Source organism: Populus alba, chromosome 14 (genome assembly GCF_005239225.2).
Source record: "Populus alba chromosome 14, ASM523922v2, whole genome shotgun sequence".
Classification (NCBI taxonomy): Eukaryota; Viridiplantae; Streptophyta; class Magnoliopsida; order Malpighiales; family Salicaceae; genus Populus; species Populus alba.
In genome coordinates, this window is record NC_133297.1 from 4,432,646 (window position 1) to 4,449,184 (window position 16,539).

Here is a 16,539-nt window from a genome sequence, read left to right on the forward strand (position 1 = left end):
GGTTAATTATATAGACAAGTAAAATAAAAGGTTAAGAATTAAAAAAAAAAAATTAAACTCTGAAATTGCAGTTTTCCAAAAAATATCGTGGAGCTTGTTACAAATGGTCACAATCATTCCATTGATTCCAACTGTATTACATCATTATGGGAAGAAATGATTATTGCACGTAGAGATATTTGTTCTTCATCACTCGGACAAGCATGAAATCCACCGTTAAATTATTCATTAATCACACTTTCATTCGGCTAACTATTAATTTGAGAAGAAACTTAAAAATCAAAACGTGCAGGAAAGCCCCCTTTTTTTTTTTTCTTTTTTTTTTAATTAATTGATTATGATTTTACTTTCTGCGATTGGTGAATTTGTACACAATTCATTCATGAACATGAAGGGTGGAAATTTCATGAATTACACATGAATGTGATCACAAGCAATATCGGCAGAATAGTTGAATGATTAATGAATTTTTTTTTATTATTAATATGGGTGTCTGGATTAGTTTGTGTATACCTCGACTAATTTTATAGGCCTTGAAAGTTCAATAACTATGTAAGTCTCTAGTAAACCCTAAAGTTTGTGGGACTCAAACTAGTGATCTTTGTAAAGTAAATTTAAAACATGACCAATTAAATTATATTTTTTATGAATTCTTAATCATATTATAAAACAAAATAACATAGAAGAAAGCCGTAGAGATTATTGTACAATTGCAGTGGCTAAATAAGATATATAATTTAAAAAAAAAATATTATTATTGTTGTTACTAAAACCAATGGCAATAAACTATTGTGTATATTCTAATAGAATTAAAAGCTTGTATCATATTTGGTATGACCAATTCCATCACACTCCATTAATTGCAAGTCAAGCTAATTGAAGTACGCGTGAATCCAATCTGTTCTAAGTTAATCATTCCTAATCTAACCAAATTCAATTTGCATACACTATTCAACCTCGACCAAGTCTTGATTTCACATTATAGTCCAAAGTTATGTAAATTATATAACTTTGGAGTATAATATAATCAATAGTTTTAAACATATTTTATTTATAAAAAAAAAAAAAAAAAAAAACAAGAGGGCACAAGCAAGTAAAACAATATAACATGTTTAAAGTAATTCACTTAAACTGTATATGAATTAAATCCAGCTCACTCATCAAGCAGGAACAAATTTGATAAGTTTATCCAAGTTAATATAAAAAATTTTAGTTTTACTTGTTTAAGTTGAGATGATATTATTATTATTATTTTTTTAAAAGAAAAAATAAATCTTGATCTTGTTGGGTTACAAACTAACTTGCTAACTAAACCAAGGTAAACTATGTTACTCCGTATTGATTTTCCTTAGGCACTTGATCCCATCAGTTAATGGGTTAATTGGGGTAACTAACAAGCGAGCTTGGTTTGATTGATATAAAAAATATTTATTTTTTAAAATTAAAATTAAAATGATATTAAATGATTTTTTTTAAAATAAAAGGTCAATTATAGTTCTAATGGAATTGTGAACTAACCTATTGGATCCATCAGTTAAATTAGGTCACTCCGCTTTCAATTTTCATAAACACTCGATCTCATTTAGAGGGTGTTTGGGAGTGTAGTAGCAGTTGCTTTTCAAATAGCTTTTCGTGCCGAAAAACATGCAAATAATATTTTTTTCATTTTTTAAAAATCATTTTTGATATCAGTACATCAAAACGATCCAAAAAGTACAAACCGCACTCAATTTTAGCAAAAAAAAAAATTAAAATTTTCTGAAAAACAGGTTCAACCTCAATGCTAAACACCTTTTTAATAGCGGGTTGAGTAGGTTGACTGGCGAGCCAATAAGTTTAGTACACATGCTAAGAGACCAGCCCTGACTAAGACATTAACCCTGTTTGTTTAATGAATAATGTACTTCTAGACGGAAAATAATTTTATGTAGATATGAAAAAATAAAATATATATTATTATTCGTTAATTATATCAAAATTAATTATTAATATTTTAATTGTTATATATTTTGTTTTGAATATATTTTTTTTAATTTTTTTCATTAAAATTTGATTTAATTCGATTTTTATACTAACTTTGATCCCTATTCATTTAATTATTATTTGTTTTTATCTTATTATTTTTTAACTATTGTTTTAATCTATCGAATTTGACTCATATACTTTTGAATGCTGTTTATTTTATTTGAAATAATTTATGAAATAATTATTTTTTTAATTTAATTTAATTTTAATTTTTTATCTATTAGATTTGATCTCTATTTTTTAATTGTTATTTGTGTTATTTAGAATAATTTATAAAATTAATTTTATTTTATTTTATTATCCTTTAATATTTTTACTTATTAGAATTAGTCTCTACTCTCTTAATTTTTAACTATATAATTAAATACTAAAAAAATATTTTTTAATTTATTTTTACAGCTATACCGAACAAAATAATTCACTTGAATTTACTTTAATGGAATCACTATGAGAATAAAAAAAAATCCGAAATAAATTAAACATATGAATCTTGTCATCATTACTCAAAACAACCCGTTGGGACACGCCTGTAACAACAATTCAAATCATAAAATCATAGCGGCGACAACAACAACAAAAAAAAAAGGAAAAAAAAATAACTGAAAAATTGTTTTTAAAAGGCCATGGCCGGCTCTTCTTGCTCTGTTTCTTTCTCTCACCTACGCTCTCACCTCCCAAATTCACTCTCCCTCTCTCAACTCCTTAAACAAGACTCTAAAAACACAAATCTGATCCTATCTTCAAATCCAAAAACCATTGAATTTCAATTTCAATTTCTATAATTTCCCATATGTAATGCATCAGAAGAAATCAGAAATCCAAATCGGAAAAGAAAGCACCGGCATCTCTTCCGATTTCTCAACCACGTTAAACCCGCAATTACTCTTCCTCCACCACTTCCAACAACAGAATGACCCGACTACGCCTCCTTCTTCCAGTTCCTCCCCAACTCCTTACAAAAGACCTCTCTTAACGACGACGACCCATCATAGCCAAACCCCTCATCGTTCCAATTCACTCTTTAAATCCCCTACCATTTACCATTTTGCTACCACCCATCAACCCCAATCTTTCTTTTCTGTCACTACTGCCGTTAAAGCCGCTGCCTTTCGTTTTTTCCGCCGCCGCTTGGCTCGCCTGAAAGTGCACCTACGCTTGATTCTCTTGCTCTCGCTTCCCTTCTTTTATTTCTTGGTTTCGCACCCAAGTCATTCGTTTTTGCTTGATTTTTTGTCTGCTTTTGCATTTTCTGCTGCTTTGTTATTGTCTCTGAATTTAGCTCTGCCTAGATTGCCTTCAATTCGGCTGTTTTTATCGCGGTCATTTGCAATCAATAAGCTTAGGAATTCAGCATCTAGATCGCCTATACCGGTGTTCTGGTCAATAGGGTCGAGGTCGAAACCGGAGAAAAGGGCGACTTCTGGTTGCTTTGTTCAGGTTTATAGTAACGGGGACGTCTATGAAGGTGAATTTCACAAGGGAAAGTTTTCAGGAAGTGGGGTTTATTATTATTATATGAGTGGAAGATATGAAGGTGATTGGGTTGATGGGAAATATGATGGCTATGGAGTGGAAACTTGGGCTAGAGGGAGTCGATATCGAGGGCAATATAGGCAAGGACTCAGACATGGATTTGGTGTGTATAGGTTTTATACCGGAGATGTTTATGCTGGTGAATGGTCTAATGGACAAACTCATGGCTGTGGAGTTCATACTTGTGAGGATGGGAGTCGTTATGTTGGTGAATTCAAGTGGGGTGTCAAGCACGGACTTGGGCATTACCATTTCAGGTAATTTTGAAGAACTTTTCTTTTTGGATTTTTTTTTGTGTGAAATGATATTGGCCTGATTTGAGATCAGTGGATTTTGTTTTATTGTGTTTGGTTTTCTAGTTGCAAGATTGTGGAATTTGTGAAAAGATGGTTTTAGCTGATTTAGATATCTACAGAAATACTATTGGGAAACCTATTTCAATGGAGGATTTACCTTGGTTGAGTTTTTACTAGATGGAATGAATTGGGAAACCAGGCATAAAGAAATGGAACTTAACGGACTGCTAATATGGAACCAACCATCCTCAATAATTAGTTTGAGTGCAAAAGCAAGTGCTTATAATAATATTTTAAGAAGAAAACAATGCAGATGGAAATGACAAATTCTAGATGGAGCAAATGAGAAAGAATTGTTCAAAAAGAGAAATCACTTTAAATTTGAGAAATACTCTTCATTTGCTGTCATTCGGTTGAGTCATTTTTATTATTCTTGTGTGACTTTTGTGTGATTTTAGTCATTCAAACTAGATTCTAGAATCAGGCCTTAAAAAGAAAAGATTTTACAACAGTAGGAAATTTGTCACCTTTCAAAATATACATTCGATAGAGTTTCGTGTTGGTAAGCAATGAGTGGATGATCACTTGTAGCATAAATTCCCTTAAGCTTGTCGATGCAGAGCTGAAATAACACCTTCACGCAGTCTTAACAACTTCTACTTGTATGTTTAGTCCTGAATGCTCAATCTGGGAATCATGTAGGTTGGCTCAAACTTGCTCAATCTACAAGGAATTTAGGTTTGCTTTTTTTTTTTAATTTGCTACTGTTCTTCATTACAAATTGTACACATTTTTTTGGACTTGGGTTATAAAGTCTATCAAACTTTTAAGCCTGGACACATAGGATGATGGATTCCTCAGTTTTTTAAAATTTTTATGGGTATGTCTAGCATTATATTTTTATACTTTTCGTTCCTGTTGTGTGTGCACTTGCACACACTTGTGTTTGAATTCCTTGTATCTTATTATAACCCATGGAGTCTGTTAAAGGTTCATGGACTTGTCAGATTCCATCCTCGTGAGGTCTCTTAGGGTAGAAAAGATGTTAAAAACCGCACTATTGTTTATCATTTATCATTTTCTTTATGGATCGTTTTTTCTATCAGGGGTAACAGGACAAGAAATCTTTTCCTTTGGGAGTGATATTTCTTTTTGGTGTCTTACTTTCAGTAGTAAGGATAATATTTCCTGTAGGATTTAAGTAGTAATGATGTTTGCTGTTACTCTGATGTCTCCAGCTGATTTTTTTGGACTCTCTGAGTATAAAAGTTATCTGCTTGTATTTGTATTTTCTTTAAAAAATGCTCATGCAATTACCAATGCACTTTAATGGGAGCATAGATGTTGTTTGAGGTCAGTTATAATTTAGTCAACATGACTAACCAAAATAGGGAATGTTTTTCATACTTTCTTCACCTGAAAGGTCAGATGGCAAAGCAGTTGGTAGGGAACAATAAGGAAAAGAAGATTTATTAAACAATACAAAAGATAGTGAATGGATAACAGCTATAGGACCGCCATTGATCATCTTCTTAACTTAGCTTCTGTTGCAATTCCTGTATCCGGGGTTGTTTTCCTGATTTTGACTGATTATTGTCAACGTTACGAGTGATCGAGTAGGATTCTGTTGGCCTTAGTACTTAAGGGAGCTTGATACTGCTTTAAGCACCTAACAAGAATCTTTCTTGGTTAACATGACCAAAACTTTTAAGGGGCTTTTGACTGTCCAGTCACTCATTAAGTTTTGGAGTTCGTGTGAAGGGATAAGATGTTAATGGTTTTCAGCTTGTACCGGTTTTCATTTTCACTTTCCTCACAATTATATTAGATAGGATGGAATGGATTATGGGAAATCACATGAATCGGATCATGGATTATTGAGTAATTATGGTTTGTTAGTCTTTCCCTATCTGTAACTTGGTGCGTGCCCATACATGTGTATATTAATAAACTTTTCATTTTATGCTAAAAAGATTTACAGCCTTATTAGCCACCCTGATTATATATTACAGTACAAATCACCCACGCATCTGATTTTTAATTATTTAGGAACGGGGATACATATGCTGGAGAATATTTTGCAGACAAGATGCATGGATTTGGTGTCTATCATTTTGCAAATGGGCATCGGTACGAGGGAGCCTGGCATGAGGGTAGAAGGCAAGGCCTTGGAATGTACACATTCAGAAATGGGGAGACTCAGTCTGGTCACTGGCAAAATGGAATTCTTGATGTCCCAAGCACGCAGAACACTTCTTATCCTGTATCTCCTGTTGCTGTTTATCATTCCAAAGTGCTCAATGCAGTGCAGGTAAACCTTGACTCTTTACTTAGTGGTTTTATGCAATTTTATTCATATGGAAAGATTTAGCTTTTCTCACTGTTATTTGATGTCTACTTCGCCAACTGCTTTACAGCCTTTGCATTGCTGGTTAATACTACCACATATTGCTTTCATTTTTTTGTTATTATTTTTAATCATCCAAACTCGTCTGTCAATACTTGTGATATGTGAATTGGATACGAATTATAGTAAGTGTCTTTCAACATGGCATGAAGAACATGAGCAATGTGTAATTATGCTGGTTTACATTTCTTCTAACTTGCTGTTCTTGCATGCAATTAGGAAGCACGGACAGCAGCAGAAAAGGCTTATGATGTTGCAAAAGTTGATGAAAGGGTAAATAGGGCAGTAGCGGCAGCTAACAGGGCAGCTAATGCAGCTAGAGTGGCAGTAGTTAAGGCTGTCCAGAAACAAATGCATCGCAATAATAACAACGGTAACATTCCAATTGTGTGAGACTTCCATACAGAATGATTTAGGCAAATTAACAAAACTGCAGCAAGAGGCTAACAGCTTTGCGGTTCCTTTTCAATAACTTCATAGCTTGTACAGCCATCTTCTCTTCAGCCTATTCTTTCTTTGAGAGGCTGCAACCCGAGATTCAAACATGGGTTCCATGTGTGAATAGAGGGAGATGCAGTGGGAGTAGATTGGTTGGTTTTGTAAAGAGAGTTAGATGCATTGTAGAATAAGAAGCTGATGGTGCCCAGGTGAAACCTGAGCCCATCTCGATGTTGTATGCGAACTATGAGCACCTTCAATGAGATGTAATCACGTTCCCTTTTCCATGTTATAGTAATACAGGCTTCCGTGTTCCTCGTCTTTTGACCGGATAAAATTGGACAGAAGGCACGTGGAAATCGACTGGATTGTTTTCAAGTTCAATATTCATATTTTTAATTGCAATTGACCACACTGCAGATGAAATCCGATCCTTGCATTCAGGAGGCATTATGGTGACACCAAGTGGAAGGCTAATTTTGCTGAGAAATTCTTAACAAATATCATTCACTTTTGAGATTTTAACCACTAGATTTGATAAATGGCCGAAACAGATTTAATAAATGCATTTTGATTCTTGTATTCTGCTCCTATCAGGTGAACAGCTATGAGAAACCCTAGTGTTTCTTGATCCTTGCACTAGGAAATAAACTTTGCACTTTCCTTGGAAGACATGATTCTCAGTCAACCTTTAAGTTTGTTCAACAAGATCTTTCCCTATTAGTTTACACGATTCATGGAAAGGTACAGTGTGAACAACACCATTATTCATCAATGTTCAACAAATATCCATTTGATATTTATGAAGCTATTTTATCCTTAACACCACCACGAGTAACAGAGCAACACAATATAGACCACAAGGCAAAGCTGGCTATATATTAAATTGAAAAGGGTCGAGATATAATCATATCAATCTTCTCAAACTGAAATTCCTTACATCACTTCCATAACTCTTAACACTATAGAAATTAAATAGATTAAACGTCTCCAGTCAAAATGATACCAAGATCCACAAGTCAATAAAATATAGCATGATATAAAAATACAATTAACTCTCGGTCTGCTCCCTCAGCCTACGGATGGTACTCCTGACAGTCACGGCACTAGCAGTACTGTAACAGATTTGCAAAGCAAGCAATTAGAACCCACAGTACAAGTCAAACACAGAAAGAATTTAAATTCACAAGGTGAAGGAAGTCTTACTTCAAAGTGTAAGCACCTCCAGCTTTCACTTTGCCACAATCCTTGCAACCCCAGATACCAACAGCCTTCCTCTTAACAGCATACTACAATGACGAACATTTTACAAAATTAATACCATGCTCATGAAACCATCAGATTATGTTGAGAAACATAACAGCTATGCAAAGATCAGTAGTACTTTAAACAAAACAGAATGAGTAAGGTGGATTGATTACCTTGCCGCAAAACTCACAGAAGAACTTGCTGTGCTGACTGACCTCCATCTTCTTAATCTGCTTCCTCAAACTAGCACCATAACGGGTACCTGCATTGTAAACATGTATTGAGTGCCATGTTTCTAGCTATAATAAACATGCTTGCACACACAAGCGCACAGTTTATGTGTGCACAGAAACAAGCGTACAGCATCCAAATTAAAGTGAGATAGATAAAAGCTAAAAAGACATCCATCTTATTTATTCAGCTTCTTTTCCAACTTTTCCATATTAATTACCATGACCGTTTACAATTTCTAGAGCTAGCTGACACTGCAAAGCATAAAACCATGTGGAAAAACAAAACTACAGCGCTATTTGTGATTTTATGTCTTCTTGTTCATTCATTTTACCGTTAGCACATAAAAGCACACAAAACAAAACTACGTTAAAAAACACATACCATACTTCCCAACAATACCAGCCTTCTTGGTTCTCTTGGTCTACATGTCAGCAAAAGAAAACAAAAAACATGAAGTCAGGCAATTTGACGTCCAGTGGACAAATCTAAAACAACAGCAGAGTAACAAAAAGTATCTCCAAATAAAAACCAGTGGAAAATAAACACTGCACTGTCTTTTGGATGAATGGATTCTAGACTACAGGGTGAGACTCGGAGATTTATACAGATAAAAACATGACAGACGAAATATAAAGCTGCGATCTCGTGGAATTTGAAGTTATGCAAGATAATAAAGAAAACCCACTGAGTTATTGAGAAAAATGAATAGAGTACCATTTTCGGTGGCTTTGAAGAGCAGAAACCCTAGAATTCTCTCTTAAGGGAGCGGCAAAAGAGACAAATCCAGTCTAGTCTCTTTACTTTACTTCATATATAGCGACCGGATTATATATGTTTTCGCTTTCATTAAGGGATGCCCTAGCCTCGGATTTTTTCTTCATCGGCCTCTTACTTGTGTGGGCTGTTTGGGCCTTCTCAGAGCCCAATTATTTAAGTGCCTCTTTTTTTTATATATATATATATATATATATATATATATATATTATTTTTTTATTTTTATTATTATTATTTTTTTTCTTACTGAGTATCTTCACTCTTTTAAAAAGTAAAACTAGTAATGTTTAGAGTTTGTAGCTGCCCTTTCCAATAAATACACTTTCTAGAAATTGAATTTATATTCTCACCCTTGCAGGAATATAGCAATGCTTTTAACCGCAATATCAACACTTCATTGATCTATAATTTTATATACACACACACATGCCTCAAGTAGATGGAATTACCAATGTCTATGTAATTTTAGTTTTAATATCATTTTTTACTTAACATAATAAAAATGTTCTCGCATTGTTGTGTTATTTCTAGCAAAAAAAAATCAAATAAAATGGAGGTTGGTTCAATATAATATGATTGATTTTGTAGATTTAAAAATAGCTTGAATAACATGGTTTGGTTAAAAATAAATTTAAGATAGTATCTTTTTTAAAAAAAATATTAGGACAATAATATATTTGATTAACTTGAATTAACTTTACAAATTCATAGCTAGAACATGAGATCATGATAATTTATATAAATAAATCAAAATAACTTTTGAAACATAATTTTCAATTAACCACATGTTAAATGATAAAATTAAAATTAAAATTAAAGATCAATTAGAAAAAAAAAAATCATTCAAAATTAATATATCAAACTTAGAAGTTGTGAGACTTGAATTAGCATGGAATAGGTGAGATTGAAAAGAAAAAACCAATTAAAAAATACCACAAAAAATAGCCCCGGGCCAACCTTGGTGAATTTTCATATGCATAATCTGGATCAAGAAATTATGATAATCTCATACAAAACAATCAAAAAAAATAACTCGACTTAACTTGGATTAACATGTCAAACTTGTAACTCAAGTCATAAAATAAAAAAAAACTCCATGCAAAGCAAATCAAAACAAGTTAAAAGCAAAATTCCTGAATCAACACATAGTTGAATGATAGAACTGCAAAAAAAAAAAAATCAATATATATATATATATACATAAAAATATAACAACAGAACGACCTAGGTCAATCAATATTAACTTGTAAAATTCTTGACTCGGGTCATGAGATCGAGATAATTCAATAGAAAGCAAATCAAAACAATCATGAAGCATAGTTTTTAATTAAATCAATATTAAATAATAAAATTAAATATAATATATATATATATCAGTTAAGAAAAATAATAGCATAGTTAATCAGGCTAAACTCATCAAATGGATCATAAGACTAGAAAAACTATATAAAAAAGCAAACAATTACAAATTATCAAACATGATACTTGACAAGTTAAATGACTAGGGTGAATTTTTTTTTAAAAAAAAAAAATAAAATTGCAATAAATAGTATTTTGTAAGATAATTCATAATAAAAATAACGCTGAATAATTGATTGTTTTTTTTTTTTAAAAAAAAACATGGATTTAAAAAGTTAAAATAGAGGAAAAAAGATTGTTGCCATAAATAGTGTTTTGTGAGATAATGCATGATAAAAATATATTTTAAATTTTTTGTAATCAATTTGCAATTAAATCATGTCAACCCTATATTAAATTCAACAAGGTAAAATTATTGTTTAAGGAGCATGGTTTTAAAACCTTGACATAATAATCAATAATTTTAAGATTTAGATCATGATTTGAGAGGATTAACCCGAGTATTGTTTATATAATGATACATTTTAATTATCTTTTTTCAAAAAAAAATCAATGAGTTTTGATCGGGTTTTTCTTGCGTCAACATGGATGAGAGTCAACCCGGATTTCTTTTTTTTTTTTTTAATTATTATTATTAATATTGATATCTAGTCTAACTTGCGCATATGTAGATTAATCTTATATGCTCTTGAAATTATCGATCATATAAGTTTTCAGTAATTTTAATATTTATAAAATTTAAACTAATAACTTTTTTTAAAAATAAATTTAAAATTTATCCAATTGAGGTGTAACCTAAATTTCTAATCGCATTAAACCAAGTCAGCTTCTTCGTTTTATATTTTTTCAACCCAAGTCAATTTAAATCACAGGACAACTAGGTTTCAAGCGGACTCATCAATCGGTCCAATCTTACAACTATGCTTACGGGTGGAAGTATCGAAGCTTTACGTTTTATGTGGAGCAGAAAGAATTCGTCAAACAGAGCATTCCTTTTGAATTCAAATCCATAATTTAAGAAAGCTTCTTCTTCTTCTTCTTCTTTATATCTCCTGTGACACGAAGATGGCGTACTCCATTAAAGAAGCTCTGTCGACTCCTTTCATAGAAGGTGGATCATATCCACATGGAAGAAGAATCAAGAAGCTTCTCAATTTTTTAACCATCTGGCTAGTGGTAAGAGCCTGAGACCAAGAGGTTTGCTTCCCTTTATGGTCTCAGGTTCGAGCCCTAAGTTGCTCATATGATGGTCACTGGAGGCTTACATGGTCGTTAATTTCAAGCCCCGTGGAATTAGTCGAGATACACGCAAGCTGACCCGGAACACTCACGTTAAACTAAAAAAAAAAGCTTCTCAATTTTATGTTTGATATATAAACAAAATAACAGCAAAAACCCTAGTTTTATCCAAAACAAGTGTATTTTACAGGTTTGTTCAGAAATAGAGTTTAATTTTAATTAATATTTAAATCAATACAAATATTTTCTACTTAAAAAAAAAATTGACACCGGGAATGGCCGAATCAATTGTTACCCACAATCTATCCAAGCTCTACACAGCTATAATTCATAGCAAAAATATTTTTTTTTACGCACGCAAGTTAATTTATATAGACATATAATTAATTAATTACTCACAATAAAATTAGATTTTCCCCAGGCTTCTCTTACTTTTTATTCACCCCCTCTCTCCCCTTCCCCGTTCCATGTTCATGTGCTGAAAATTAGTTTCCAAAGTAAAAAAAAAATAATAATGATAAAGAAAAAAATGAAAAAAGAAGAAAACTGAAAAAAGTCTTGTATTATTAAAAAACATTAATACATATTAACGTTGATTGAATACCAGAACGAAGATAATAGAAAATCAAATAGAAAAGATTTCAAATGAAAAAAAAATGATTCCTAAAAAATTAAAATTACATTACGAAAAAATATTTTAAAAGGCAAGTAATAGTTATAACGCGATTCCGCGTACGAAAAGTCAAATGAGGTGAGATGATGGTAAAGGCAGCACCAGCACCATCCTCGCCTCTGCTGGTCATATCTATGCCTATGACCTGCCATTTTATTATTTGGTGAATTCCTAATTGCTAATTTCTCCCTGGCCGATAGATTAGAACACATCTCCTTTAATAAACCAGAAATATCCATAAAAAAACACCTAACAACAACCATAATGTACAGTAACATGCTTGTAAATTGTTCCAATTGCCAGACTCCGCTCCAGCTACCACCGGGTGCCGAATCCATCCGCTGTGTTATCTGTCAAGCTGTAACTCACATCGCTGTCCACTCTCGCCATGCTCCTCCACCATCAAACCCCGCCACTCCTCCTCCTCCTCCTCCTTCGACGCTCGCACCACCGTCCCCCTACAACCACGCGCCACCGGGCCCTCCACCAAACCAACACGGAAGAAAAAAGGCAGTTATTGTTGGGATTTCGTACAAGTACTCGAGGCACGAGTTAAAGGGGTGTATCAATGATGCAAAGTGCATGCGTCATCTTTTGATGACCAAGTTTCAGTTCCCTCAAGATTCTATTATCATGTTAACTGGTATGTGTTCCGGTCCCTTTCAGTGTTGAATCTTAATGCGGATTATTCAGCTGCGGATCTAAAAAGATCGTTTTTTTTTTTTTCTTTTTTCAAAGATGGGTGCTTAAAAGTTGAAAAGGGTTTTTTTTTATAAAAAGAGAGACCCTTTTGGTTGAAGATTGATTTTTTTGTGTTGTCTTGGATTTTGACCGATAAAAGTTTGGGTTCTTAATAATGTTTTGGTAGGGGTTGGTGTTATTCAAACGCTAATTTTTACATATCGAAATGTGCTTAATTAGTAATGATGCTGTATAATTGTAGATTTTTTCAATGGAATTAACTATGGGGTTTTTAAAGATGAAGTTTGCTAGTGCTGTTTAAGCTGTTGCGATAAAGCTATGTTCAATTCAATAGCAAGTTGACGGAGTTCTGAATGAGGTTCTCGTTGTAGGAAATGTTAGCAACTATTGTTACTCTCTGGAACTTTTGAGTTGGAAGTATTGCTCTCTCTAAAGCCGGGGCAGTTGAATTTGCTATCTGGCTCATGCTTGTAATCCATCTACTTCGATTCCTTATTCCATTTTGCGATGGCTGGAAAAATATAGCAATTGTTGTAAATGGTTCCACTTTTTGAATTTGATTTCCCACCAGACCCTTTAGGAGTGTAGCAACTGATGCTATCATTCATTGCTTAGAAGGAAGCAGATTTGGATATTAATAACCATTTCAAGTATAGAAAAGACTCTTAAGTTTCTTCCCTTTTCTTTTCAACAGAAGTTCTCTTATGATTTATCCCAAAGTGAGTTTTTGTCCTTGTACAGCATTTTCCTAAAGACTGGTGGCATATTGAAGTTACTATCTAGCTGTGGTCACTGGTTTTGCCTTTTGTTGATATCGTTTGTTTTGGAATTGCTCTTGCCTTTTGTTTTGCAGTACAAATGAAGTTTTATATTTATCTCATTGCTATGATATTTAGTTGTTTGCATTGCCATTAGGCGGAGTAAATTTTTGGTTTAGGTTTTGGTGGACATGTCCAGTATTAATCCTTGTCTGGAATTTGAAGTGCAGAAGAAGAAACTGACCCCTACAGAATTCCCAACAAACAAAACATGAGGTTGGCATTATTTTGGCTTGTACAAGATTGTCAACCTGGAGATTCCTTGCTTTTTCACTATTCTGGACATGGTTCAAGGCAAAGAAATTATAATGGTGATGAGGTTGATGGATATGATGAAACTCTATGTCCACTTGACTTTGAAACTCAAGGTATGATTGTTGATGATGAAATCAATTCAACAATTGTCAAACCGCTTCCTCATGGTGTCAGACTTCATGCAATAATTGATGCTTGCCATAGTGGCACTGTATTGGATCTACACTTCCTTTGCAGAATGAAAAGGTTAGTGTTAACAGATCATTCTTAGATTTTGATTAAATTTCTCTCCTTACTTGTTTGTGACAAGTGAGCTCTATATTGAAAACATCATTGACCAAAAAACATTTCATATTTGAACATTAACTACATAGACTTCTTTTTTGTCCTATGCCATATTCAACCAATTGTTTTTATTTAAAACATTTTTCCACGGTAGAACAACTTCTTATAGTTAGAGAAGGAATCCACATGCGATATTTGACATTTGTTTTGGTATATCTACCCAAGTTATAAATGCAATGTTCTTGATTTTGCTTAAGTTATTGCTGAAAGGACTTTAAAGTGAAAATAATAAAATGCGGATAGAGTATTGATATGTGAACCTGAATTATTTGATTCCTAAGAAAGTTATCTCATACTTCTTGAATTGAAGATAATTATATAGATATAAGCATGTGTGAAATACAGGTTTGGTTTTCCATATTTTGTGTATACAAATTACCACCACAGATAAGCTTCTTGTTTCATTTGTGTTTTACAATATTGTCCTTGATGTTTTACTATATTCTCTGTTCTGATCATGTCTTACCTCTTGAAAATAGTAACGGGCAGTATGCATGGGAGGACCATCGTCCACGATCAGGTATATGGAAAGGGACAAACGGTGGAGATGTCATTTCTTTAAGTGGTTGTGATGACAATCAAACCTCTGCTGATACATCTGTAAGTTTCATAAAAGGAAAAAAAAAATTGGCCGAGAGATTAGTGAAATTTTATATTCGCAAGGCATTTTAAGATCTTGGTTTCAAAAACTCAAATTTTGCTATTGCACAGGCTTTATCAAAGATAACTTCGACAGGTGCAATGACCTTTTGCTTCATCCAAGCTATTGAGCGTGGACATGGCACCACGTATGGGAGCATTCTAAACTCAATGCGTACCACTATTCGAAATACTGGTGGTAATAACCTTGGCGGGGGGGATGTTGTGACATCTCTCATCGGCATGCTCTTGACAGGAGGCAGTGGTGGTGGTGGGCTGAGACAGGTTGGGCTTTCACAATCTTTGCATTAATCAACTTTTGATGTTATGAGTACCAATACTAATCAATATTGAAGGCATAGGCTAGCTTGCCTTGAGATCCCTTGAGATCCCCTGATTTTCTCTATTCCCTTTCACAAGGGGACTGTACTCCAAATTTACCTTATAGGCATTACCTTTTGTGCGATTCATGTTATCCATGACATGTTGAATTTCATCTATATGGTTGGGAACTGAAGGGGTGATCTTTCCATAAAACATGGGTGTGGGGTACTGTTAATAGGATCTGACATTTCAAAATACCGTTATGCATTGTCAAACTGATGTTTGGTTTGATTTGCATCTACTCACACAAAGATCGACATGTAGTCACTTTCTCATGCATTAAGATCAACCAGACTTGTAAATGAAGGAACTTGTTTAAACTTTCAACCTGTTAAAATGATGAGAAGTGAATTGACATTCCCACCGACTTCACATCTTCAAACTATTAAAGCTGTAAGCAAAATTATTGATAAAAAAGAAATAAGATGCAAGTGAAGTTTGTATGGATCAACATCAACTTCACTGATAGCTGCTGGGAAAGGTTCAGTACATTATGTTTTGTTTGGATTGCGAGGAAATCTCCTCCAACTATTTTTTTGGGAAAAATCTTATTAACAAGTCACTCCTTCGCATAAGTTCATAACTGATGCATGTGAAATCCTGTGATTTATTAAAGAACTTATTCTTTTTTTATCATATTGATGTTTTGTTGTGTTCTCTTTGTTGACAGGAGCCACAGCTGACTTCTTGCCAGCCTTTTGATGTTTATACAAGACCGTTTTCTCTTTAAAGTTCTTTCATTTTTTTTCATATACTTTCATTGTAATTCAGTCTAAAGGAAAGGGGTCTTTCTCTTGCACCTGTAATTTGTTTGCTGAAAACATCCTGGAGATATTGTTTGCGCTTGTAGAACAAGGTTTCTGTCTGACACTCCATTCTGTTATATATATAGCTTGGTACTGTTGATGCATATTCCTTCTTTATATTCGTTATTATATTATTTTTTTTAATGATTTTTATGTAAGGTCAAGTGATTAAATAAATAAATAAAATAGAAAGAGGAAATTTTTATAAACATATAACCGGGATGATGGACGTATGTTCTTCCCCTTGAAGCTGTGGAGTATATCAATTATCAGACAGACTATTATACAGGAAAGAAGACTTCGTGGGAAAAGAATTTCAAAAAACACCAGCAGCTGAATGCAAGTATAGGCAATTTACTTGCAC

The 16,539-nt window shown here is 33.3% G+C and overlaps 3 protein-coding genes across 3 annotated transcripts; 2 read left to right on the forward strand and 1 right to left on the reverse strand.

The window, feature by feature from the left end:
* Positions 1–2,599: 2,599 nt before the first annotated feature.
* Positions 2,600–7,021, forward strand: LOC118049465 (uncharacterized). The gene is made up of 3 exons (XM_035059461.2): positions 2,600–3,815; positions 5,904–6,165; positions 6,481–7,021. Exons 1-3 carry the CDS (start codon positions 2,821–2,823, stop codon positions 6,652–6,654), a joined length of 1,431 nt encoding a protein of 476 aa, XP_034915352.1. The 5' UTR covers positions 2,600–2,820; the 3' UTR covers positions 6,655–7,021.
* A 531-nt stretch (positions 7,022–7,552) lies between these two features.
* On the reverse strand, positions 7,553–9,013 carry LOC118049466 (large ribosomal subunit protein eL43). Its single transcript, XM_035059462.1, has 5 exons — positions 8,896–9,013; positions 8,563–8,602; positions 8,121–8,209; positions 7,906–7,988; positions 7,553–7,814 (listed from the first exon to the last, which is right to left on the reverse strand). Exons 1-5 carry the CDS (start codon positions 8,896–8,898, stop codon positions 7,751–7,753), a joined length of 279 nt encoding a protein of 92 aa, XP_034915353.1. The 5' UTR covers positions 8,899–9,013; the 3' UTR covers positions 7,553–7,750.
* Positions 9,014–12,291: 3,278 nt separating this feature from the next.
* LOC118049468 (metacaspase-1) lies at positions 12,292–16,279 on the forward strand. Its single transcript, XM_035059465.2, has 5 exons — positions 12,292–12,869; positions 13,917–14,247; positions 14,826–14,946; positions 15,058–15,270; positions 16,040–16,279. The coding sequence occupies exons 1-5, from the start codon at positions 12,491–12,493 to the stop codon at positions 16,097–16,099; spliced, it is 1,104 nt and encodes a 367-aa protein (XP_034915356.1). The 5' UTR covers positions 12,292–12,490; the 3' UTR covers positions 16,100–16,279.
* The last annotated feature ends 260 nt before the right edge of the window (positions 16,280–16,539 follow it).

Excerpts from the sequence above, each read along its gene's own strand:
- LOC118049465 (XM_035059461.2), top strand. The coding sequence starts at position 2,821 with ATGCATCAGAAGAAATCAGAAATCCAAATCGGAAAAGAAAGCACCGGC. Across the intron at positions 3,816-5,903 it reads CTTGGGCATTACCATTTCAG|GAACGGGGATACATATGCTG; the intron begins GTAATTTTGAAG and ends TTAATTATTTAG. Across the intron at positions 6,166-6,480 it reads AAGTGCTCAATGCAGTGCAG|GAAGCACGGACAGCAGCAGA; the intron begins GTAAACCTTGAC and ends GCATGCAATTAG.
- LOC118049466 (XM_035059462.1), bottom strand. Across the intron at positions 8,210-8,562 it reads TGGTATTGTTGGGAAGTATG|GTACCCGTTATGGTGCTAGT; the intron begins GTATGTGTTTTT and ends TTTACAATGCAG. Across the intron at positions 7,815-7,905 it reads GGAGGTGCTTACACTTTGAA|TACTGCTAGTGCCGTGACTG; the intron begins GTAAGACTTCCT and ends AATCTGTTACAG.
- LOC118049468 (XM_035059465.2), top strand. The coding sequence starts at position 12,491 with ATGTACAGTAACATGCTTGTAAATTGTTCCAATTGCCAGACTCCGCTC. Across the intron at positions 14,248-14,825 it reads TTCCTTTGCAGAATGAAAAG|TAACGGGCAGTATGCATGGG; the intron begins GTTAGTGTTAAC and ends TCTTGAAAATAG. Across the intron at positions 15,271-16,039 it reads GTGGTGGTGGGCTGAGACAG|GAGCCACAGCTGACTTCTTG; the intron begins GTTGGGCTTTCA and ends CTTTGTTGACAG.